General features: G+C 39.6%; 5 protein-coding genes and 1 non-coding gene across 14 annotated transcripts; 2 read left to right on the top strand and 4 right to left on the bottom strand.

The window, feature by feature from the left end:
- Window positions 1-357: 357 nt before the first annotated feature.
- On the bottom strand, window positions 358-12,873 carry LOC105691703 (condensin-2 complex subunit D3-like). Of its 8 annotated transcripts, none has more exons than XR_007277501.1 (8): window positions 9,112-12,873; window positions 8,609-8,991; window positions 8,429-8,527; window positions 3,371-3,454; window positions 2,637-3,295; window positions 2,383-2,537; window positions 1,861-2,303; window positions 358-1,751 (listed from the first exon to the last, which is right to left on the bottom strand). XR_007277501.1 is itself a non-coding variant. In XM_012410381.3 (3 exons), exons 1-2 carry the CDS (start codon window positions 12,648-12,650, stop codon window positions 8,610-8,612), a joined length of 3,921 nt encoding a protein of 1,306 aa, XP_012265804.2. In that variant the 5' UTR covers window positions 12,651-12,873; the 3' UTR covers window positions 7,009-8,527; window position 8,609. The 8 variants fall into 8 exon arrangements, 1 of the variants encoding a protein (XP_012265804.2); XR_007277503.1 differs by having other exon boundaries at window positions 358-2,303; window positions 9,112-12,094; window positions 12,240-12,379; XR_007277497.1 differs by having other exon boundaries at window positions 358-2,303.
- LOC105691687 (ankyrin repeat domain-containing protein 29) lies at window positions 462-6,930 on the top strand. Its single transcript, XM_012410352.3, has 8 exons — window positions 462-602; window positions 2,017-2,127; window positions 2,222-2,320; window positions 4,854-4,952; window positions 5,050-5,148; window positions 5,259-5,456; window positions 5,541-5,636; window positions 5,721-6,930. Exons 1-8 carry the CDS (start codon window positions 591-593, stop codon window positions 5,916-5,918), a joined length of 912 nt encoding a protein of 303 aa, XP_012265775.1. The 5' UTR covers window positions 462-590; the 3' UTR covers window positions 5,919-6,930.
- LOC105691705 (syntaxin-1A-like) lies at window positions 7,713-14,092 on the top strand. Its single transcript, XM_020855669.2, has 9 exons — window positions 7,713-7,845; window positions 8,118-8,213; window positions 8,297-8,390; window positions 8,460-8,534; window positions 12,975-13,172; window positions 13,254-13,327; window positions 13,429-13,566; window positions 13,627-13,737; window positions 13,846-14,092. Exons 1-9 carry the CDS (start codon window positions 7,813-7,815, stop codon window positions 13,915-13,917), a joined length of 891 nt encoding a protein of 296 aa, XP_020711328.2. The 5' UTR covers window positions 7,713-7,812; the 3' UTR covers window positions 13,918-14,092.
- On the bottom strand, window positions 13,194-15,693 carry LOC105691704 (lymphokine-activated killer T-cell-originated protein kinase). Its single transcript, XM_012410383.3, has 6 exons — window positions 15,433-15,693; window positions 15,103-15,336; window positions 14,732-15,028; window positions 14,304-14,492; window positions 14,094-14,241; window positions 13,194-13,708 (listed from the first exon to the last, which is right to left on the bottom strand). The coding sequence occupies exons 1-6, from the start codon at window positions 15,557-15,559 to the stop codon at window positions 13,699-13,701; spliced, it is 1,005 nt and encodes a 334-aa protein (XP_012265806.3). The 5' UTR covers window positions 15,560-15,693; the 3' UTR covers window positions 13,194-13,698.
- On the bottom strand, window positions 14,546-14,627 carry Trnal-aag. The gene has a single exon. It is a non-coding gene; the product is annotated as a tRNA-Leu (tRNA).
- LOC105691647 (serine-rich adhesin for platelets-like) lies at window positions 15,550-23,946 on the bottom strand. 2 transcript variants are annotated; one of them, XR_007277496.1, is made up of 4 exons: window positions 21,127-23,946; window positions 19,999-21,014; window positions 15,805-19,919; window positions 15,550-15,724 (listed from the first exon to the last, which is right to left on the bottom strand). XR_007277496.1 is itself a non-coding variant. In XM_012410279.2 (3 exons), the coding sequence occupies exons 1-3, from the start codon at window positions 21,156-21,158 to the stop codon at window positions 16,210-16,212; spliced, it is 4,758 nt and encodes a 1,585-aa protein (XP_012265702.2). In that variant the 5' UTR covers window positions 21,159-21,267; the 3' UTR covers window positions 15,550-16,209. The 2 variants fall into 2 exon arrangements, 1 of the variants encoding a protein (XP_012265702.2); XM_012410279.2 differs by having other exon boundaries at window positions 15,550-19,919; window positions 21,127-21,267.
- Between the last annotated feature and the right edge of the window lie 197 nt (window positions 23,947-24,143).

The following is a 24,143-nucleotide window of genomic DNA, read 5'->3' as shown; positions in this document are numbered from 1 at the left end:
TAGGTGGTGCCATCAAACGGTACAACAATGAGTTAACAATCATTTATTACCCACTCCAAGAATCGTGCAAGCTTAGCAAGTGGCAACCTCAGATCCTCGGCAACACGCAACACTCGACTTGCCACTTGCCTGGTCTCCGAATGCGGCATGCGATGTGGGGCGGTCGTCGTGTGTCGGTCGAATAAGCGTGGTGTGTCCGACCGACTGGTCAATCGCGGTGGAATCGTGATTCGGGTTCGTGACAGATAGCGACGGTGTTTTCGGATTTCGTGGACCAGAAGGAGGCGGTCAAGGTTTTGCTTTAGCACCCGAGATGCTGCGTCTGGCAGCGACGATGTCTTTTTGACGTTTCCTTCAAACACGTTGGAGAAAATTATATAAATTATTCGCGCGGACTGTACGGGATTAAGATATGAATTATAAATAAATAAACGGAAACAATTAAATAAAATCGGTCTGAAGTGAGTTTGTAGAATATAATTTTCATTGATGAAAGAAGTGGTTTTCTTCTAGTTCTCCATAATTTTTGCCATTCATAATATTTATATGCACGTTATTTTTGGAATATTAATAAAAACGCTTATCCTGCCATGTCCATGAAGGTAAGTTAATTCTAAGTTAATACTCTAATAGATTTCTAGATTTCATTATCTTTAAAAAGAGAAGCCGCGATGATCATCTGTTAAGCGTGTTTTCATGCTATGCGCGCGATCCCCTTTAAAAGCGATCAATTATACATAATTATAGTATTGTCCTGTAAAACCGCAATTATAATAATAACTGTATGCGAATAGCAAAACATCATTTTTGGTCCATAATGCTCGTAGAATTTTATACATAACAATTGAAATTGGTAAATTAATTCAATGTTCTCTAGAATAATATCACACTTACAATTAGCTACTTATAGTAGGCGAACGCGTGGGTTTTAATTCAAATAATAACTCTAATAAAAAGATTTGATAAGTTCGTAACTCCTATAAATAGATGAATTATATTCAGAGATCAGTATCACTTACATCTTTTGCTATCTGTCCGTAACCGGTGCATAATTAGCGCGAGTCTACGACGTAATGTGATATTTTTTCATTACTTTTTTTTTCAAACACGAACGGCAAATAATTGAGTCTCGAGAGACACGCCTATTACATTACATAATGTGTGTACCAGATTAAAACAAAGAATAGATTTTGAAAAATGAAATATTTACCCTGCGAATCGGGCTCTGCTCAATTCCGGTATAGAAAACCATTATACAATGTGGCTACTGTAAATAAACTGTTCGACCTTGACGAATTTGTTGTATCTCCATTCAGCACGTCGTAAAGATTAAATGCCAAAGGAAACATGATGACCTCGGTAAATTTTCAAATCCCGTTCATTGAGTCTTCCGAGACGATTTTGTCTCTAACAAATAGTAACCAATGATCCGGTCTTATAAAGGCTCAACCCAATAATAAGTGGATATTGTCACCTGTTGGCTCCGCAACGTTAAATTAGCACCAAGATGCAAATCTGAAAACATCTTGGCAATTTTGCTCTCATCGAACGATTACAAAAAGAATGTCTAGAATACTGTTAACCGTAATAATGACGAGGCTACTGCTCCTATTTGTGCGACAGGGTCCAGTAGTTAGCCTTTAGCGTTGCTTCTCATCTACTAGCCACTTTATTGGTTTGATTTTATTAAGAGCCCGTTGTTATAGTTGCCAGCAATGGCTCGTGCCATCGAAACTGATTTATCTAAACATCTAGGATTCATTTACTTGGAGTTATCTTTTCATACGATGTTAGAAATTAACGTTGACCCGCTACTAATTACTAATTAGCAGCTCGTGCTTCGCTGGCTTACGCAATTACCTAGTAGCTTCAGCTGCACCTACAGCTTCCGTTGGAAATCAGGAGTGATTTTCAAGATCAGATAAACATACGTTCGCCGAACATTTTGAAACTCCTCGGTAACTCAGTACATATTCGATTGCATTCTTTTTTCACCTCTTCTCTTTATTGACGCAGAAAGAGTCCCCTTGGGATGTCGAGTTGCATCTTGCAGCGGCAAAAGGCGACGCTAAACGTCTTCAAGTACTTTTGGAATCTGGAAGAGTTCACGTAGACTGCAAAGACAAGGTTGGTGAGCTGGAATTAAAAAAAAACAGACATTTTTGTTTACATCAGCTTTGTGAAAAAATTATTTTTGCTTCGAAACAATTCGTATTTTCAGGATGGTACAACCCCTTTGATTTTGGCAGCCGCTGGTGGACATGCTGATGCAGTTGCTGAATTGTTGCAACAGGGTGCAGATCCTGCAGCAAAAAGACTGGTGCGTTAAGAATGATTCTTTTTTTTATGATGAAATGTATCTTATGCAACCACATAGCGTACAGTAATATTTCTTACGGAACGCCACGACCTTGGATCCACCGAATTTCAAGGATCCGAATATATTTTCGCATCCGTTGCCAGCGGATGTCTGACATTGGAGAGGGGATGGACAGTTTTAACGACATTCACACTATTTCATGATTTTGCGATGAGCTCTGAAAATAGATCCGAGTTCACGTCACCCTCGTGGCCTCAATCCACGTAACATGCGGAAATAATAGAGGAAAAAGTCAGCAGTTGGTGAAAATTATTACCTTTTTTTGGCAAATCCACGTAACACGGAGGATGGATATGAAATTGGGACCGGAAAATCGATTGATTATGAAAGCACTTGATGAAACAAGACAGCTTTTCCTCTCTCAGAAATGTAGTTGCTACTGGAAAGTGTTAGCAGGAGTACATGATCTTAGATTCTCAGGTTTCTTCAAGTCGCATATAGGTATGCGTAACGGATACAGAAACAGCGTTCTTAAGTTTCTCGCGATCTTGATTTGCTGGTGCACAGCCACCTTCTGCGGTTTACCTCATACGTATACTGTTGGTGCTTGAAATTTTTAAAACAACTACGAACTTCTTTCACCCGTATTGAAGGAAAATATTATTCGACGTTGTAGAATTTTGCAACGGACAGCTGATCAGAAGTGGACCTTGATGATATCCAATTTGGTTTAATTACACGAGCATTATAAAAGCTTTCCTGTACACCTAATTATAATCGTAGTACCTCGATTCGCAAAGCCTCACTTACGCGCATCAACCATGAAGCAGTCAGAGAGTTGTTTATAATTATCGCTGCCGGTCATTACATGCGTAATAATAATTGCCATAGATAAAAAATGAGAGAATATAAATACGTGTATATTAGATATACCGTAACGTTTTGTTGCACGAGTTGCGTAATGATGTTTTACTACTGAAAAAAAATATTGCACATAGCTTCGTGGATAGTTTCTTTCGTTGGAAGTTCATGTTAATTAATTCTGCTTACCTCGAGCTTTTATCACTCGTTGTCAGCGGGCTTACCGGCGATGAGATGCGGTGAAATCATGTGCCTCCGATGGGTCGGTAGGTACTGAGGAAAAAAATTTGAATTAATAGATGAACCAAAATAACATGAGAAAAGATCGATGAGTCGGGTGCAGTATTAGTGTTTCAATTTTATTTGGGGCAACTTTTCTATAGTTGAGCTCCCTACGTGATGAAAATAATAAATATTCTGGTAGGAGCTCACGCGCGCGGTCATGTACTATTAGGACACTTGTTGGATTATTATGTCAGGTCGCTGCTGCTCTTGCTTTTGCTGTCGCGAGTCGTACGTCCGTGTTTGCCTTACACAGCTATATGAACTTAGTTCTACCACTCTGGAGTGAAAGTCGATTCACCAATGGCCTGCTGGTTATATGGATGTGTTATGTGCATTTGGTACCTACGTCAGCTCTGCCTACCGATTCTTTTCTTACATGAATTTTTTCTACTGTAATGCATTCATTTATTAGCATCGGAACGAAATATGTTGCCTTTATTATCTACGTATCAATATGCAAATACTTATATGTATACATGTTTTCAATTGAAATCTATCATCTTATTTTTTGTACTTAGTTTGTACAGTCTAGCTTGAAAACCAAGCGTTTAATCTCCATGGATTCCATTCCAAATGAATAATATTACGACATTCCACGCGTTCAGATGTCGGAACAGAATTTTCCTTCCCTGTATAGTATAGAATGAAACCGAGTGAAGCCCTCGAAATGCACGTACTTTTCAAAGTCGAAGTTATGGTTTATAATAGAGCGATTATTCCCGCCTGTAATTAATGCTATTATGCATTGCCGTTTGTCTGTCGTTGGAACTTCAAACATAGTTTATGTCAAAGTTGAAACATTACGATTATTCGGATAGGCATCGCGTGCAGAACTGCAGTTTCTGTTTCGCTAGAATTTTTTTTCTTCTATTCAAACCAGGCTAAGGGCTCTACCGGATCCTAGGATATAGATACTATTTATAAAAATGTTGTGGTATATTGTTATACTATGAAGATTGAACGATAACTACAATCGCAACTCAACGCCACATATTCTGAGTATTTCAAAATTTTACTACGAGTTCAACTTCAGTAGTGTTGTAATTCTCAAATTAAATTTGTCTGCGAGTAAATTGAGCAAAACGATAAGTTGAGTAATTTAAATTAAACCGTGTCGACGGCCAATGGATCAAGACGATAAAAACTTCCTCATCAGACCGTTTTTTTTAGTTTTTATTTATTTATTCAATACGTCCTCTCTTAATAAACTTGCACTGCTGAAGCTTTTTTTTGAAACCTACGGAGTCTTAGACGTTTAAATGTTATCGTCCTGACCAGCTATTGATTACCCTATACGACATGCTGGCGGAAAATTTATTTGTGATATCTAGACTAAAAAGCATCTGGTCTATAAACAATTTTTTAACGTTCCTTTATTTAATTCTAGACCGGTACCACAGCGTTATTTTTCGCTTCCCAAGGAGGATACGTTGATGTGGTAAATTTGTTGCTGGATAACGGAGCTGTAGTTGATTCCTGTAGTGTGGTAAGCGAAGAATTCAGTTCTATACTTGTGTTTTTTGGAATCTTTTCTCCTTTAGTTTAATTGTTAGTGTCAAGAAGTGTCTTGAATATTTTTGCAGGACGGTGGAACGCCTTTGTTCGTCGCCTGCCAATGTGGTCACTTGGATGTGGTAGAAGGACTTTTAGATAGAGGAGCGAACGTGAACGCGCATATGAAGGTAAATTAGTCGTCGTACATAATCAATTATTCATCAAAAAGATTAAACGGGTTTAGATTAGCTGTTATTTTAAATTTATTCATGCAAATACTTGAAATCTATTTTAACAGGACGGAGCGACCGCTCTTTTCATAGCGGCGCAAAATGGTCACGTACGTATTTTAGAAATACTACTAGAACGAGGGGCAAAAACCGATGCAATCAGAACCGACGGAGCTACTCCACTTTGGATAGCAGCTCAAATGGGACACGACCACGTCGTAAGAAGGCTACTCAAAGCTGGGGCGAGAGTTGATTCCACCAGACACGTAAGAGAGACATTGAAACTCTGATTTCAAACCCGTTTATGTCACAATAATTCTACCAAATCATCGAAAAAATTTTACACACAGGATGGGGCCACCCCCTTGTTCAAAGCGGCTCACAAAGGTCATTCTGCGGTTATAGGAGAACTTTTGAAATACCGTCCATCACTGGGCATACTGCCGGTGAGCAAACTATTTGAATTGTATTGAAGTATTACGATTTTTAATAAAATCAATAACAGGCATCTTCCCTTTCCCTCACAATAGAACGGAGAAAGCGCTCTTCATGCTGCGGCTTTGTCAGGCCACATGGCAGTGGCTAGACAACTTGTAGGCGCAGGAGCTGACCCTCTACTTTTAAATCAAGAAAGTGTTACCCCTTTGCAACTGGCCATCAGGCATTCACAGACTCAGGTGATAGATTATCTTACCGATAAAGTGAGATCACGAACTGCATCTCGCTGAAGTTGGAACCTTCAACATTCCAAACAACATAGGATCCTTCTAATGATGTTCTTTAAAATTGAAAAAAACTTTAATCACTCTATTGGGTAAACAACGAAAAATTTTGGCGTATGTTATAGATGATTAGCTAATATATTGTTTTTCTGAGTTTTTATGCCATATCGAAGATATTGGGAATAATTGTAAAAATTGTGCAATACTGGTATATGAGTCTGGTGTACGTTGGACGAATGATTAATTTCCGTTACAAGTTTATAATACAATATAAAATTCGTTAAAAAATGGATCTGATCTGTGACGATCTAACCACTACGAAAATTAGATTTAATTTGAACCGAATGAAAAAGAAATGAAAGTAGAGCGTAGATGCCTTCATCGAGCATTATACGAAAAATCTTCTTGTATCAATGTAGCCTTTCATTGATTAGACGATACGAACAATTGTTGATTGATTAAAAATCTCATAAGACTGACCGATCTGCCTTGTAATGCACTGTAGATTGTTAAATAATGGAATACCAATTTCGTTATCCACTAGAATAGATGGTACAAAATATAATATTGATAAAAATAAACAGACGTAGTAAGATATCTAAAAGAAATACTATCAGACTAACAAACCTAATTTTAGGAAAACATTTCGAAGAAATGAATTGTAAGGAAGAATGTATTATGGAAATTTTGCGTATCTAATCATCCGCCGACCTAACAATATCTCTTTCACCCTATTTGATTCTACGGGGATCGTTTCGCTTCAAAATAAATGAACTATTGTAGGTAACCCACGCAGAATATAGGTATACGTTTACCTACTATGCAAGTTATTAACGCCAGCGTTATTATTATTATTATCAATATTATTTGGTATGAAATGTTGTAACTTTTCAAGTATTTTATCAGTCTTCCTATTATTGTTGTTACTGTTATAATTATTTGTCGAAGTAATAATGAATCTGTACTGTTATTGTTAAAAAGATATATATTAAAGTAAATAAATCACCATCAAACCGTCTATATGCTATTGGTGTCTTCTTATTCACTTCACAGTCCAACATGGTAACAAGGTAGTAAATTTCTGTAAATCTCGTAATTTTATTTTATGATAATCTGTTATTATTACTAAAATATATGACAGTTTTAATCATTTTTGTTTTTCTTATCCATAACACATGGTATGATCACAGACGTATTCTCTATATTTTTTTCGTGTGTTTAAAATCAAATATTGTACTTCTCGTTATCGAGGTATAATTAAATGTTTGTGCAAAAAAGTTTTCAAACACATAGCATTAACAATATGTGCCCAACTTCGTATTTTTATGTTTCATGTAATGTAATACTAATTGAACTCATCGTTTGATTAGCCATACCTATAGCTATGACTGAGACCGCAGCCTTTGAACTGTTACAGGTGGATTCGAAATATTGAACATTCAATTTCTTCATTAGAGATAAAAATAACAATGAGTTGCTCCAAAAAAGTGATTTGGGAGCAGAAATTAAGAAAAAAAAAAAACCGAAAAACGCACACCTATGAAAGTGATCTTAACTCCGGCCTTGCCGCTACAGCTGCTAAAGTGTCTATTTCCTATTTCATTTCAGATGCAAAACATCGTCCGTATGATGTGAACTAGTTTAATTCACAAGTGTGCCTTTAATGAATGAACCTACGAAGTAGGACACGTTACCTATTTCGAAAAAAATACTAAAAACGAAGAGAAAAAAACAATTTAAAAATATAATTAGCAAGTGCATCAACACTTCGTGGAACGAAATATTATTATGATTATTTTATCTATTATCTACAGTGTTCTGATAAGACTGATAATAACGAGTACACCTTGTTTGGTTTACTTCTTATTTAGTACCATACTGGATTAGGTTTCGACCCATCATGACTCGCGACCGATTACCTGATTTGTGTGCAGTTAGTATAAATTGTAGTTTATTCCGGTTTTTAGTGAATATGTTGTGGATCCTGACAGCAATTTTCATAGATTTAGTTTAGTTCATCACATGAAATCGTCATTGAATTCAAAAAACCGACTCGTGTTTTTCTGAGTATCCTATCTGAATTTTGACAGATAATTTTTCAAGCAAAGGAAAAAGATTTTAAACGTCGATTAAAATTTAAGTTTGTCACATCTTCAATTTTGTGGTAATCCAACGACATGTTGTTAATTTTTCACTGTTATTTAGATTCGCAAGCACAGTGCTGCGTTTGGGACAGGATTTTTACAAGATGTTCACATACAGATGTACCAAAACAAAAAAATGAATAAAGTCCTGGAGGAAGTAAGTGTAGAATATTGAAATAAATAAACGAAGCTACCAGAAAATACCGATAAAAAATAATCGATTTGTTGTATGGTACAAAGGTCGAACAGATCCGAACGTTGATTCAACTAATCATTGACAATACCAATGTTATTAAGGAACTCCAGAATAATGTTCTTTACTACAACAATCGCGGTGAGTCTAAAATATATAGTGAAGAAAATTTGACTTACGGAGTTGATTGCTAAACATTAAGTTTCACAGAAATCCAAGCTGAACTGGATACTAGGACGCAGGTAATCTCCGAGACAGCTTCTCGTGTTCAGAGAAAACTAAAAGGTATGAATATTATGAATATTTAGCAATTTGTAATTGATGTGACGAGATTCAGAGTCCGAATTTTGGAGACTGACCCTAATCTAAATCATTTCCAAATCCTGTAAGTTCAGCTTCGTTGCTATCAATCCTTGGGGATTGACTGCCGTCACTAGATGTTTGGGAACAAAGGTTTCGGGCAGCTTTTCGTTTCCTTGATACTTTTGAGTTATCCGTAAACTTTTTTGGAGTTTCAAGACTTGAACATTCGAACCGTGTTGATGATGCTTCAAATCTTGATGAATGTGTAGGACTTCTCCAGCTGTTGATACCAGGATATGTAAGGGATGATAATCGGCGTAAAACAATTCTAGGCAGTCGCTCTTGGCATGTCAATGCCAGATTCGATGGAGAGGAAATTGGTGTTTCCGAAGGTTCTTTATCACATTCTTCTTCACTGCCAGATTCTGTTCCATATTTCCTGAATGAATCATTGAATAAAGAATTCAAGTTAGCTGAGATATATGAGGATTGTTGGGAATAAATGGCGTGCAAATGTTAGTTGTATTTGTCATGCAAAGAATGGGAAGAAAATCCTCACCTCTGATCGCTTTGGATCTCTGTTTCTAACCGTGGATCCTCGTTGAATATGCTTTCAAGTTGTTCCTGCTTATATTTGTTGACAATATCAAGGTAATACCTTGCAACATATTTTACAAAAGGCGACGAGGTCTTGGCTAGTTTTTTCTTAAGCTTTACCAAACTTGGGACTAAGATTTCTATCCTCTGCTTTTTCATTTCATTGATTATACCTGTGGCAGCATTATTAGCTAAGGGATTTTCTGTAATAATACTTTCGTTCTGACATTCTTCTTCTGTGCGTTTATTACAAGATGCAGGTTGCAATTCTTCGCTTGACAAAATGTACAAGCAATCCATTAGCACTGACAGTCCCTCATCTTTTTGTATGTCTATGGTTCCGTTCGTTACTGCAGATATAATTTCAGTGATGAGCCTTTTGATGATTTTTAATTTCTCTGGAAGCTCGAGATGTTCGAGCATAAAGTTGTAAATCATTTTACGTTTCTCCTTATTATGCGTGCCAGGCAATGTTAACTTCCGAATATCCCTGTGGTTGAATCTGCTAGCAGAAAACTTGCTCGGTAAGTGATGATTATTGTAATGAAAGATACTCTCCAAAAATTGCCTAAATATCAAAGTTTTATTTTTGATGAGTAGTCTTTCATTGATCAAAAAGACTGTTAAGTCACGAACCATCTCATCGGTATCGGTGAGCATGGTCAAAATATTGAAAAAGAAAGGGCCTTTGACTTTGATGAAGTCCTCAAGCAGCAGCTGAATTAGGAGTATGAGAATAGCTTCTCTTATCATGGGATTTGGATCGTTCATACTGACGCACATGTCTGGCAAGTAAGGTTCTACTAGGGCTGTAAACCTAACACAGATGTCAGCTAATGCTTTAGCTGCGTTAACTTTTATAGCAGACGCAATGTTTGAATTTGGGGCTGCACTTGAGCGCATTAAATCGCCTAGTGCTGGCAATATTTCTTGAGCAATCTCCCTATCCCTCATAGCTTGTTGCCCCAAAAGTGTAACAGCGGCTGCCCGGAGTTTTGTTGGATACCGAACAGGGTCTGGTATATCCTTCCATTCTATGACCAGTCCTTGAAGGGTACGCAGTGTAGATGGAGAAATTAATTCTGTACAGAGATGGGAAGCATTGCCCAAGGTGCAGATCGCTTTCAAGTAGATCGGCAAGTTTTCTTCTAAGTCCTCTTCGTTATCCATTATACTTTCCAGTTGTTCTTCACATAGCTTCATCAAATTTTGGGCACTCAGCGTCAAACGTTGATCTCCGTTTTCGGGATACAGATATTTTGTTACATCTACAAGCAGGTCACAACATACACTAATCAAGCTAAAAGTTACTTGGAACTTGCAGAGGTTCTGGAATAAGTCTGATTGAAGATCCTCTAAGAATTTCCTGTCTAGATTTTGCCATGAATTTCTGAGCACCTCTACTATCAAATTTGCTTGAAAAGTATCCTGACATAGGATGTCTCTGTACTTATCAAAATGATGATTCATGTCTGGCAGCTCCTTGTACTTTGCAATAGCTGATAGAAAAACCCAAGCAGGAATGTCATTTTTGGTTCCAAGATGCGATTTTATCATCAACAATTGGGGTCTCAAGACCACATCTGTCTTCACCCATACTGCACAGGCTTTGGCCAAGTGTTTACGCATTTTCTGTTCAGTAATTTGTTCTAAAATCAGCCATGGTAAATTTGCGACAAAGCTGGAATCGTTAGCGTCCCATTGTTTGATGTTGTTTACAACTAATTGCTGCAGAGATTCGAGAACCTTCTCTTGTACTTTGACCTCAACGTCAAAAATCTGGGGTAAGACATGTTTTACCCACTTCTGAGTCAACAAGGGATCTGATGGAAATTTCTCCACAAGCTGCGTAAAAACTTGTATAGAATACCGCCTTACAACTATTGCAGGATCTCTGCAATGCAATCCCAAAGTCGGTATTAAAATATTTAGAAGGCCATCGGAGTAATGGACCAAGTTTCCAAGCGTTTGCAGCGCACTGCGACGTACAAGAGCTCTCTCATCATCTACCCTAGAAATGAGCATGGAAATGATGGTATTGGACCCTGGAAGGGGATCAATATTCTCTGGGATAGCCTGCTGTAGTGTCTTGATATTTGGCAAGGGCTTATCTGGGAAAGGACTTTCGAAAATGTCCCTTATCATTCTTGAAATCGAAATGTTTTGAAGATTAGTGCAGTCTGCAAGGGTGGCCATAGCTTTTCCCCTCACTAGGCTTGACGAGTCGACACATCTGCTCAACACAGTAGCCAGAAGTAATTTCCGAACTTGGAGATTCATAGAGTTAGACTCATCAGTAAGAAAATGGGTAGAATTATTCTCAGTCAAGAGTTGCCCTATGATTTCTTGAGCGAAAATTCTCAAGCCCACTTTATCATAATGTGTTAAAGCAATGAGATCGTCTATAGCGTTGATGTACATTTCTTGATCACAGGAGTTAATCAGCCTCAGTATCACTAATGCCTGCTTCATCCTGCCCTCAGCTCGGTCTGGGCATTTTGTCATCAAATGTTGTATCAGAGTCGAGATCCCGATTCGAGCCTCGACTTTGTGAACTTTCAGCAATTTTTCCAGGAAGTTTATCATTGATTCTCTAACCACAAACAATTCCTTGGGTTGCAGTTCATCCTGATTCGACACTAAATTGGCCAGTAGGAATTTTGCTATTAGTTTGATAGTTGTGTCAATACAACCATGTTTTTTTTTGCATAGTCCATTCAAGGCAGTATAAGCATTGTAGGAAAGTGAGTTTATTGATGCCTCAATTTCTCGCGAGGAGTTATCAAATGTTACCACTTCTCTTGACAATTTTCCAACCTGAAGAAGCAGGTGCACTGTAATTTCTAGAGATCGTGGATAGTCTCGTAGGTAGAATTCTTTTAGCATAATAATAACATTAAACATAAGGCTGTTGAGTCCTTTAATGAGAGTTGATTTTTCTGAAACTAATAGCACATAATCTTCATCGTCCTCTGTGTTGTACAAGTCTTCCAAGTCAATATTTCTGTTTAATTTTTTCGATCGTTCTACCAAATGATCAGCTAGTTTGAAAGTATTCAAAGCTAAGTGATACAAATTTGGGTGAAATACCTGAAACGCGTTACTTGCTGGTACAGATAACAGTGTGAAGTAAAGACTGGCGGATTTCAGACAGGACTGTCTTGCGTCTTCATCAGCGTCAAAAGACTGCCCACTTTTTATTATATAGCCTAAAACTGGAAGTAAACTGCGGGGGTTTATGTTAAGCGATATCAGAGTCTGCCAGGAAACTTCTTTCCATTGTGAATCAGCTTGTGAGGTATTTTCGTATTCTGTTATCCATCTTTTGACCACAATTGTAGACTCTGTCAGCAAGACATTCATATCTTCGCTTTTTATGAGTTCCATGTAATTCTCAGGCAATTCTGCAAAGGTTAAAAATGCGTTGTCCCATACCGAGGAAATCCAAGTTTCGGTTAAATCATCAAGCCTAAAGTCGTCAAATATCCTCAACGGTTCCATGGTCACATTTGTCGGTTTTCGGATTGTTATGTTGCACTAACGTCGTGGCGAATAAGCCGATTGAGCATAACCTCAAGGTATTATCGTTAAGATACACACTCAACAGTACTATGACGTATTATATGTTTACATAGTTTTTTTTTTAATCACAAGGCTCGTGCCTTTATGTAGCCTTTCATTCATGAATTACCTGGGAGATAGCGCGGTGAGCATTTAAAAATTTGTATGATTCATAAACATACCATCATGCCTTACGATAATGGCACGAAATATACCGCGAAAACCTTATGACACTGGTATTATTAATTCGATATTTATTTCCAGATATGGAAAAAGATATTACGCTGGTTGAAGATCTGTCCATTGATACGGCGAGAGAAGGGCCGATACACATGCGAATTAAAATATTACAATTCTCAACAATGTGGCGCTTGTTTGCAGAAGTCATGAGCGAATATAATGAGTGCCTGTTGCGATACCAGGATAAATACACGTCGCTTTTGTACCAACAGAAATTATTGAGTAAATCTAATTTTCTGTTAATCTGGCCTATTATAATTTATTCTTTCGTCTGGATAAACTAATCTAAAATATCTTCCATAGCAAAGAAAGAATGCACTGGCGAAGAATTCCAGCAGATGCTCGATAGTAAAGAAACTGATCTATTTGTAGACAATGCAAGTAGTATTACCTTGAGCGCAATTGCAACAATACTTATATTTACAGAAATCATTCCTTATTTCATAATTATAAGGCATTTTTTTCTATTTTTGACCAGATTTTGCAGGATACTCGCACAGTTGCACTACAGCTGTCAAATCTACAAACAAGGCATGATGAATTTCTAAGGATAGAAAAATCAATCACTGAAGTGCGCGATATGTTTGTAGAAATGGCATTCCTCGTAGAAAAGCAGGTGAGTGTTACCATTTTTACTTAAAATTGATTATGGTCTGATTGGAAATAATTTTTCTAGGGTGAGAGATTAAACTGTGTCGAATACTTTGCTGGAAAAGCTACGGGAGATGTTGACAATGGTCGCAGTGTTCTAAGCAAAGCTGAAAGAAAAAGTCACAAGTATAAAAAAGTAAGAAACTTATATTATTAATAATAGACAACAAGATAAACATATAATTCAAATTATGGCTCACAACTTCAATAATTCTACGTCTTGTTGTTTCGTTTGTCTTTTTAGTGGAAAATTAAAATCCTGCTAATTGTTGGTCTCATTCTACTAGTTTTGATACTTCTAGCCATCTTTTTTTAATGAGAGCAGAGATTATGGATCAGCTGGATGCGTCAACTTGAAAGTTATGTATTAATTCATATGTACTATTAGCATGAGTGATATCTATGATAAAAATTGTGAAACTTTTACAACTCATGCTTGTCAATAAAAAAAAAAAATGACGATTGTCAGTTTTTGGGTATTTTGGTTCTTACTTGGCATAAACATAATTGGTAAAAAACATTACAACTCCCTTGGCACTAGGGCGACATTTGGGGTCCGATTCAGTGCAGATATGGAATAGCTCCAGAACATTTTGGTACTCTGAACCCAACTCAATTGCAGGTAAAGCCGGTCTTGTACCTGAAATATTTTAGATCAATCATCTCTTTCAGAGAAATGGAGGATATCTTATTATTACCCACCATAATATTTATTGATCTCTTCTGAGTCTTCAGAAATAGATGTGTCCATTGATTCCGCATCTTTTCCTTGAAGGTAACTGCCGTCTAGAGACTCATCAGAATGTATGTGAGGCAGTGATAAAGATATCATTTCCCATACGACTATGCCATAAGCCCACATATCTGCTTTGTTGGTGGCAGCATGTGAATCTTAAATAACAGTTGGAAGATCTTACTATGGGGAATTAAAAGGGAAAAAATATTGGCAGCGGTGGGATTCGAACCCACGCCTCCGAAGAGACTGGTGCCTTAAACCAGCGCCTTAGACCGCTCGGCCACGCTACCTCGTGACAGATCTCACTGATTAGAAATTGTTGCATGGATATTGAAATATACATTTGGGGTCTAGTTTATAGAGATGTTCAGATGGGTGTACAATGATAACAAACCATTCAAGACTTCTGGCGCAGACCAACATTCCGTTCCTATATAACCACTTTTTGCTTTTGATAGATCAAGTTCCAAGGACTCCGTTAGTGGTAGAGCAACTCCAAAGTCACAGATTTTCACTAGCGATCGGTCCTTGGATATCAAAATGTTGAAGCTCTTTAAGTCTCCATGCAGAATGTGGGCCTCGTGGTGAAGGTATTCCAAGCCTTTGGCAATCTCAAAACTTATGCTTAATATATCTGCTGCGGGAAAAGGCTCCATGATTCCATCATTTACCATATCCTCAATCATGTCCCCTGTATTCAGTTGAATGTGAAATGTCAGACTTCCAGAAATATTGGAAGAAGAGTATTTGCAATGAAAAATTCACCTAAAGAAGCATCTAATTGTTCCATAGCAAGGCAAGGCAGACCATCGCTTTTAACAAAGCCTCGGTAGCCAACTATGTTTGCATGACTTAGGCTTCTAAGAATGTCTGCTTCGATTTGAATACGATCACTGTAAGTCACATCCTTACGGCCAAAAGTATTTACTTTTTTTATTGCCCATGGAGACCTAACAAAGCCAACTCTAGGTGACCGCTCCAACGTAAAAACGTGAACACCTATTTATATATGTTGGGATAGAATTAAATAGGGAACGATGTCTAAATAGGAATTCATGATAACGAGAATTCAATTGTACTTATGTGTTCACTCACCGGTGCCGTAACCTAATTTTTGCAGAAACGGTGACGATGGGATCTTCAAAGGCGTACCTAGGCTTGCAGGTGTACTCACCGTGTTACTCGGCCGCTTTTGCGACTTTGGCGTTTTGAATTCTGCCATTCCTTTACAATTACGATTACGAAGAAACTTGTATCAAACACAATTTAACGCAGAGCAGAGCGTCAACGAGCAGAGTAACCGACGTCACCTGTTGCTCTTATTACGTTTGAATTCTGTCGGTTTGATTTTTCAAATTTCACCTCTAGTTGTCGAGTGTAGGGGGCACTGATATGAATAATAAAAAACAGAAACGTGGCTATGTATCATCATTTGATAAAAAGCCAACGAATACCTATTTTACTTACCATATGATAACAAAGAGGCGAGTCTGAATCTCATGGTAAATCAGAATCGAATCTTGATGCACATGCAATGCATTATAGCAGGATGCAATACATGATATGATGGAATGGCGATTACGACGTTTCACGTTATTTGAATCAGTTCACATTGTTCACATTATTTGAATCTGTACAGAGGGATATAATCAACAATTATGCATATGGGCTGATAAAATTAATAAATAACAGATTTGTAGTAAGTAGGTTCGATAATTTTATGTCCTCCTCATATTTTGAATGGATCTTCAAGTTCTGTCGCAATTCAGCATTTATCTGCTATTATCGTACGGCGAATATAAATGTAAAAATATTTTAAGACCAACTTATTGGGTCGAGGGGAGATGGTCTAAAAGCATTAAGATCCCGTACTCAGACTTTATGCTCATCAGTTTCTGAAGTCGCGGGTCGGAACGACTCGCTTTTGCTCTTCACCGGAAGTTCCAATGGGAGAATATTATCTTTTGATACCGCGGGGTCCTTGAATCCATTAGGTAGCGGTCCTATGACATGAGCTCTTCCTGGCATGGCAAGGCTCTCAGGAGAAAGTGTTTTCGCTTCCGGTAGGGAGAGCTTCACTTGTCGGCTGTTCCGGTGGTACAAGAAGTGCGGTGTCCATGATTCATCTTCCGGCAGGACGAAACGCTGTTGTTCGAGAATTGCTCCGTTATCTTCGGAGTTTTTTATGCTGACGACTTTAAGGTCGTTAGGAGGTTGCTTTTGGGCGGAAGACGTTAGTCTCATTCTCCTTTTCCCGACCTTAGTCCTCACTACTGGATTCTCCTCAATGACTTCCACGATTTCTACGCCTTCATCAACTTCTGAAGATTGCTGAGGCGCGAAAGGAAGGCTCGGGGCAAGAGGCAGCGAGTAGAACTTTGATTTTAGATCTTCTTCTGTATGCTCTGCATCGAATTCTTCAATGGAAGAGTCATCAAACTCTGATTTAGTTACTTCTAACGCTGAGCTGGAAGAGGATGCAGACTCTTGGGTGGACGAAGACTTCTTGGAAGAGCTGGAGGTGGAAGTTATGGACTGCTTGGCTACTTGCCGAGAACCGACCTCCAATTGATCGTTGCTCTCTACTCCAAGTCTCTGACCTCCGGATCCCAAATTTCTGATATTATTGCGGTTAATGGGTCGCGTAGGGATCTCCACTTCTTCTTTATCATCTTCGTAGTTATTTGTTGGCATTAATTTTGCGTTGGTCACGAGCTTAATTTCTTCGACTTCTTTTGGCGATTCCTTGGGAGCAGGAGGAAGGATCGGCGCCAACTGAAGAACGTAGAATTTATCCGGGGTTTCGTCTTCATCATCTTCATCTTCATCTTCATCTTCATCTTCATCTTCATAGTAGTCTTCATCGGAAGAGATCGCTGTCTCCGATTCATTAATTTCTTGGGTGGAACTTGAGGAAGAAGCAGATTCCACTGTGGACGTCATACTTTTTGTTGAAGACGAGCTTGACGTCGAGGCTACCGTCTGTTTAGCTTGGCTTTCCCGAACAGCGATACTTTCGAGCTCTCTTTCTCCATCATTTATTATCGCCTTCATTTTTGCTACCTGGATCTCCGGAAGATGAACAGTAATTTTTGAATCCTCGTTATTTTCTCCAACCTCTTCAGCAGAGACGTGGGACACTGATTTATTCGTTTCTACAATAGAGCTAGATTCAGAAGCGGACTCTTCCGACAAAGAAGTTTTCACGGAGGAGCTGGACATCGTAGCTTGAGACTGTTTCGAAGTTTCTTCAGATATTACATCCGCTTGTTTGTTAAAGTTGTTGGTTCCGCTCGTTGAATGACGCACATTACCTCGGAACACTCCCTGGATCCTTTGTGGATTAAACTGCGCTTTCTCTATTTGGGCTGCTTCGTCGTCTTCTTCAGAGAGAGCGGTGGTTGGCCGTTTTACAAGAACTTTCCTGATCCTGATCGGCTTTCGAAGTTCTTCGTCAGACACCGTGTTTGCCGATTTATTCGTAGACTCGGTATAGTGAGTTGCCTCGGAGTTCCTTACATTTTTGCTAATCACACCATCTTCGATATTAACGGTAGTTCGCTGCCTGAATGATTCGCGGTCCTCATTGGACTCTGGAGAATCGTCACGTGGTACAATAGCGTCCGGGAGTATCGGACCCTTCAGTTTTCCACGACTAACTTGGCTCTCACCATTCCCAGGAAATCGAATTGGCGGTATATTGTCATGGGGGATTTCACATACCAGAGTCTTTCCGTTTTTCACGCGCTCTCCGAACACCACATTGCCGCAGCTCAAGGGCAAAAGTTCAGGAGCAAGATGAGGGTCTAATATGTCGCTGTGCGTTACTCCAGATAGAGGATCGAGTCCCAGCTGTCCAGTCGAAGTTGGACGGTCCTTCAAGAAACCAGCATTGATAAGAACGGGAACATAAGTTCGATTCGCGACACGCCAGTATCCCGAGTGCCTATTTTCGTCCATCATTTCTTTCATAGCTGATATCTTTCCGCCTAATAGATTCATCAGGTTTGACGTGACGGTCGAACTGGTACTTTCAGTGTTATGAGATTCGCTTGAACTCATTTCGCTCTTTATATTTGTGGAAGAATGTTCTTTGTATTCCTCCGAAGCCTTCTTAGTCTCGGTTCCCGTTGATGTATGTCCGCTGATCATGGATGAGGAATTTTCTTCAATGCTCGACGACTGCTTGTTCAGTGTATCTTTTTTCTCTTCTGTCGCAATGATCTCCTTATAGTCTGCGTGAAGTTCTTCGTCGATTTGGCTAGCCAACTCATGATTCTGCAAAGTGGAATGATCGAGCGAGGCTTCTTCGATCGTCGATGTTTTGCTTTTCTCAAAACTTGAGGACTCTTCGATTTTGGACTCGGTTTTCTTCTGGTTAGAAGAGTTTTCTAATTGCTCGCGAGTCGCTAAATCTTGGGTATTTGCCTCTCGGAGTTCAGAAATGGTATCACGATTCCCTACGGTGTACCTGTTGTTCAGGCTGACGTTCTGGCTCTTCGAAGAACTACTTTCTTCTGTGCTCGAAGATTCTTTAGTCACACTCTCACTCTTAGTTTTTGTAGAAGTTTGCTTTTGTTGTCCGTAGATTGTATTGCCCCTTGAACCGGATGTTGTATCCTTAATTAGAGCTGGGCGTTGATCGATCTCGACAACTCCTGAGCCAGCATCATCGCTCGATAGTTTTTGATTATTTAGAATGATAGTCTGTGAACCTGAAGACGAGCTTTCCTCTACTTCCGATGATTTCTTAGTAAAAGTTTCACTCATCTGCTGGGAAGTAGTCTGTTCTTGTTGTCCGTAGACCGTCTTACCTCTGGAGCCGGAAATCTTTTCTCTAATTGGCGTCGGCCTCCGATTAGTTTCAATAGTTACAGAATGTACGTCTTCATCCGATGTGATATCACTGCCTAAATTCAAGGTCTGGGAATTCGACGATGAGCTTTCTTCCACCGTTGAGGACTCTTTTTTGGAAATTTTGTTCTGCTGTTGCGATGAGGTCTGCTTCTGTTGTCCATAAACAGATCCACCTCTCAAGTCAAACGCGTTTGTACTAATTGGCTCACGATTAACGTCAATAATTTCTACACTCAAGTCTCCGGCCAAATTATTCTCACTGTTCGAGATCAGGGTCTGTGAGTTCGATGACGAGCTTTCTTCTACTCGCGAAGATTCTTTCTTCACACTTTCGCTATTAGCTTGGGAAGAAATTTGTTTTTTTCGTCCGTATCGCGTTTTACCTTTCGAATTTTGTTGCAGAGCCTCTATTTCTGAACTCGCATCCTGCTCCACCAGATCCGCACTATTTGAAGCAAAATTTTTCGAGCTCTTCTCAATTTTCGAAGACTCCTGTTCGACAGACTGACTATTTTGTTGGGAAGAAGCCTCGTTTTTCTGTTGATAAACTCCTTTGATCGGTCTTCTTCGTTTCACAGCAAGTTTCCCAGTACTAGCGACATTCGTCGAGGTCAGGGAATCACGACTCGAACTGCTCTCCACAATGTTCTTCGATTCCTTGGTTACCGTTTCGCTGTTCTGCTGCTGACTCGTGACCTTGGAACGTGATCCAGAGTTTATTTGATCTGTGTTTAGAAAACAAAGGACAAAACAATGATCAACAATATCATTCCAACGTGACCTTCAAGAGTCTCTTTATCTTACCTCTGACAGCCGTTGGTCTTCTTCTTCGCGAAACGATTCCCTGTCCAGCATCAAGTTCTTCTTGCTGCTGTTCGGTGACCGCTGAGTTGGAAAAACTGCTTTCCTCAAAGTTGGACGATTCTTTCTTGACCGTTTCGCTTTTTTGTTGAACAGACGCCTCCTGGCGATTCGTCGAGACCTTTAAAGTTCTGGAGTCTGAATTAGGGTCGTTTAAACGGACATTCCGTTGATCGGAAAATTCCGGGCTCTCGAAGGATTCATTTTCAGGGATTTTGTCAGCAGTTTGAACCTTCGTAGTTATATCTTCGGCCGTGAAAAAACTCTCTGATTTTTTTTCGCTAGTCTCCGAGTTACTCTCGACCTTTTTACTCGACGACGATATTTTGCCGCGTCGACTTCCGCTGCGTATATTTTCTGCCCCTCCTCCGAGTTCCTCTGACGTACCGTATTTATTAACACCTCGATAATCAAGGCGATCGGAAGACACAAAGGCATCGGATGCCGCCTCACCCCGTGAAATATTATCCTCGATGCTTCCACCGCGTTCTTCAACAACGCCCAATTCTGCCCCCAAGTTCTGTTTCCCTTCTGCAATTACCTCATCTGCAGTGCTCGGCGTCGTTGTCCTATAGTCGAGGTATTCCGGGAATTGGAAAGGCACGGGTATCTGGATGTCAGGAGGGATGACGGGAAGTTTTTTTCGCCGTGATTTCCTTTTTTTCTTGTTTTCGGGTCGCCCGAAACTTTCTGTTTTCGGGGGTTTTGGAGAACCCTCGGAAACGTTAGTCTCCACTGAGACGCTGGTCGAAACTCCGCAGCATCTTACTGCTTCCGGGTCTGCGCAAGGTGGAAAATTACCGAGCAACGCGTCCTCCGGCAAAGTTCCGAAAATTCGTGGACATTCATCACGTACTATGCATGGACAAATTTCGTCAGCGGCAACCGAAATTTCATCTGTAGCGTCGGCCCGACTATCGATAACCGCGGCATGACCCAGAGCCAGTAAAATTACGAGCCTAAAGTAGATACAACGATTCAATGGGAATTCCACGAGTTTTTGGGATCTCGTTTTTTGTGTTTTTTGTGGGTATTTTTTTTTTTTTAACTATAATTTCAGTTGATTCTCACCTGGAACAAATCTGCAGCGCGGAGGTCCCCATGTTGGAGACGAGTTCCGTCAATTGGACTGTAGTAATTATCAATGGGTAGTTGTGTGTAGCTGCGATTCAATTTATGTTCACTTTCCCCACCATGATTGTACGGGAAAACATGACATTAGGGCACCCGAAAACCACTCAGAACCATCGAAAGATACCGCTGAATATAGTATCCCCTTCCACCGAAACATAAGACATCCCCGCACCTTCGGAAAACCCTAAGGCCGGTGAAAGTGTGGATATGATATCCGTGTAACAAATTTTCAATTTCAAAACTAACATTTTTCAAAGGTTTCCACGTTTCACTTTCGCTTCCAGACATCAGTTGAATATAAGGTACGACATACCGCGCGCAACAAATTCGCTCTGATGTTATTATAAAGTCGATTGGATGAAAAAAAAATATCATGGAAAAACGCACCCTCTTTTCCAAGGGAATGAAACTCGCCGGTGAATTTATAACAACAGTGATATCCGATCCAGATTTTTTACGGACACATGAATTCACAGAGAGATTCTGATAATTGATAATATATCGGTTACACACGGTGATGTGGCTGACCACTCCGGTGTATATTATGCATGTTTATTAACTGAGCCCCTAACAGCAACGCATACGTGGGCGATGATTCCCATCGGACCGTATTAAGGGTGCAGGAAGTGGAAGAATTTCGGAGAATCGGAGCGCCATATAAGCAGGCGACGATTCGTCGTGGTTTAATTCGGTAACCGTATACACGCCTCGGTAGGAAAATTCCGAATCAATAATACATTCGTTTATTTTATCCCAGTCAGAAGGGTGGAGTTACAAAACATATCGGTTACAATAACATTAGCGACATTCGAATGTCGAGTATATACGAAGTTAGGAGAATACAGGGAAAAAATACGCCCGTGGTATACGGAATGAAGGGATGTTTGCTTATTCCGATTCTCTGGATATCGCGCAATCTTTCGTACGTTGAAATAATCGCGTGGGTGTTACTCAGCTGTAACGAGTAACTTTGTTCGAACTATGTAAATCCTTTCACGCAAAATCGAGGTTTAAAAATTTCAAACTTTTCGGTGGATAACCGAGGGCTTTCATTTCGGGTATTATATACTACGAGCAATATTGTTCGTGATATCTAAATATAGTAGGGATATCAGTTTCTGACTAATTGTAAAGTCTGGCTGTAAACTCGAGGAGGCTGTTATAATAGCCCGTTTAAATTACTGTATAATTGACCTTGGGGTGAGGTATTATGTCATATTTCAGACCACCTCCGTACCTTTCTAAACATTGGACAATTATATGAGAAACGCAAGGGCGCTGCGGCGACGAAATCTAACATAACAAACTCAACGTTGCCCACCTCGATTTTGCTTTTGTGAATATAATTCTTCGATGCACGTAGAGTCGATCGGGTGTATTTTCATCTGCGTGTAAACGAAAATCGCTAGAATCAATTACAACGCTCAATTCCCGGTCGAATAATGACCACACTGTCGCAACTCATTAACGATATGGTGAACCGATGTACATATGGCGTTGGATATACATTATATATAACTCTGAATTATTTCTTTCTTTTATGTGTGGGGGTTATCGGCACTCAAAAAAAATAAAACTTCGCGAACGCATTTCGTGCGATAACCGTTGCATTGAGCAATACGATGTGTTTGAAAACTTATTGATTTTATCATCGACTTTTGGTTCTAGGTTTTGTACATACATCCCGTGTAATTAGTTCCAGCCCCGCAGCGTCGAGACAGGGCAAGTACAGTAAGAAAAAGAACGTTCTAAAACCCCCAGGGCAATCGATGTTCATTACATCTTATTGTTAAATTACTCAAAAGTCGCAGCAATGGAATTTCGGTGAAGAGAAATTCAAAACAATCGTACACGCACATTATTTTCAATCTGAGTATATTTTCTCTCGACCAAAAGTCAACCGGAAATCGTTGTTCGTTATTTAAATTCCCTTCGAATTCGATGTGATTCCACTCGGTGAAATGTCTGAAAGAACTTTTCTTTAATGTACGGCGAGTTACGCTCATGAAAATCAATGACGAAATCGGTCGAATGAAACGTAATGAATTACGAAGAAATGTCCCGAGAATATCGTTCCGCAACTTGAGTATACATCAATGGTAGATCTCCTCGAGGCTCTGCTTAACAAACCACCACTCCCAACCCCCAACATTTTGTAGCGCAGTTCGGGTTGGCTGCTCAATTTTTTCCCTCCGAATAAATCGATCTCTCTGATCATTAGGGTATATATGGATGCCTATTAGTGTACCTATACATTCACGGTACACATGAAACGAATTTATCTTTTACGTCATTTTTTTTTATTCACTTATTTTTATTTCGCCATCGATGCGTTCTTCGCAATATCCATATCAAATTTCCGACAACAACGCGACCGACGCGACTGCGATCCCGCATCTTTTTTTTCCAACATATATCCGCTCTAAGTAATCCGGCAATTCCGCCGGAAGGTGCTGAATTTTAACGATGCCGCTCATCCGTTCAGGATGTCGCGATGCCGGATGGCCCGACGAGGAGGAAAGAGAGAATTTTTTTTTCTTTCATCGCTCACACAGCAGGCATTTTTTCATCACGAGGCCAAGAGCTTTAAAAAGTAGTCGCAAAACTGCGATTACGGGCTCTTCGAAACGTTCGCCGGATTAAAACAGAGAATATGGAAGTTACACGCTTCAACCGCATCGCGTTGATCGCATTTTATAATCGGTGAAATTAGGCGAGTTAAAAAATCGCCAGGATTCCAGCCGAGGGATAAAGAAACAGGGACGCGGCGGTATAGGCAAAAGAGGGTTGGCAGGGGTCGGTTTTGTAAGCTCGGGGATCTCGTAGGTACCGCGTCGAAGGTTGGTGGGTGCAAATCGCGGAGTTTGCGCAAAATCGCTATTCGAAATGGCTGGTTATACGTATGTAGGGTGGTTATATATTTTGTCCTGCATATAGGCGCGTGGGGTGAAAAG

Source organism: Athalia rosae, chromosome 3, assembly GCF_917208135.1.
Source record: "Athalia rosae chromosome 3, iyAthRosa1.1, whole genome shotgun sequence".
Taxonomy (NCBI): domain Eukaryota; kingdom Metazoa; phylum Arthropoda; class Insecta; order Hymenoptera; family Athaliidae; genus Athalia; species Athalia rosae.
This window is presented reverse-complemented; position numbering and strand designations above follow the sequence as displayed.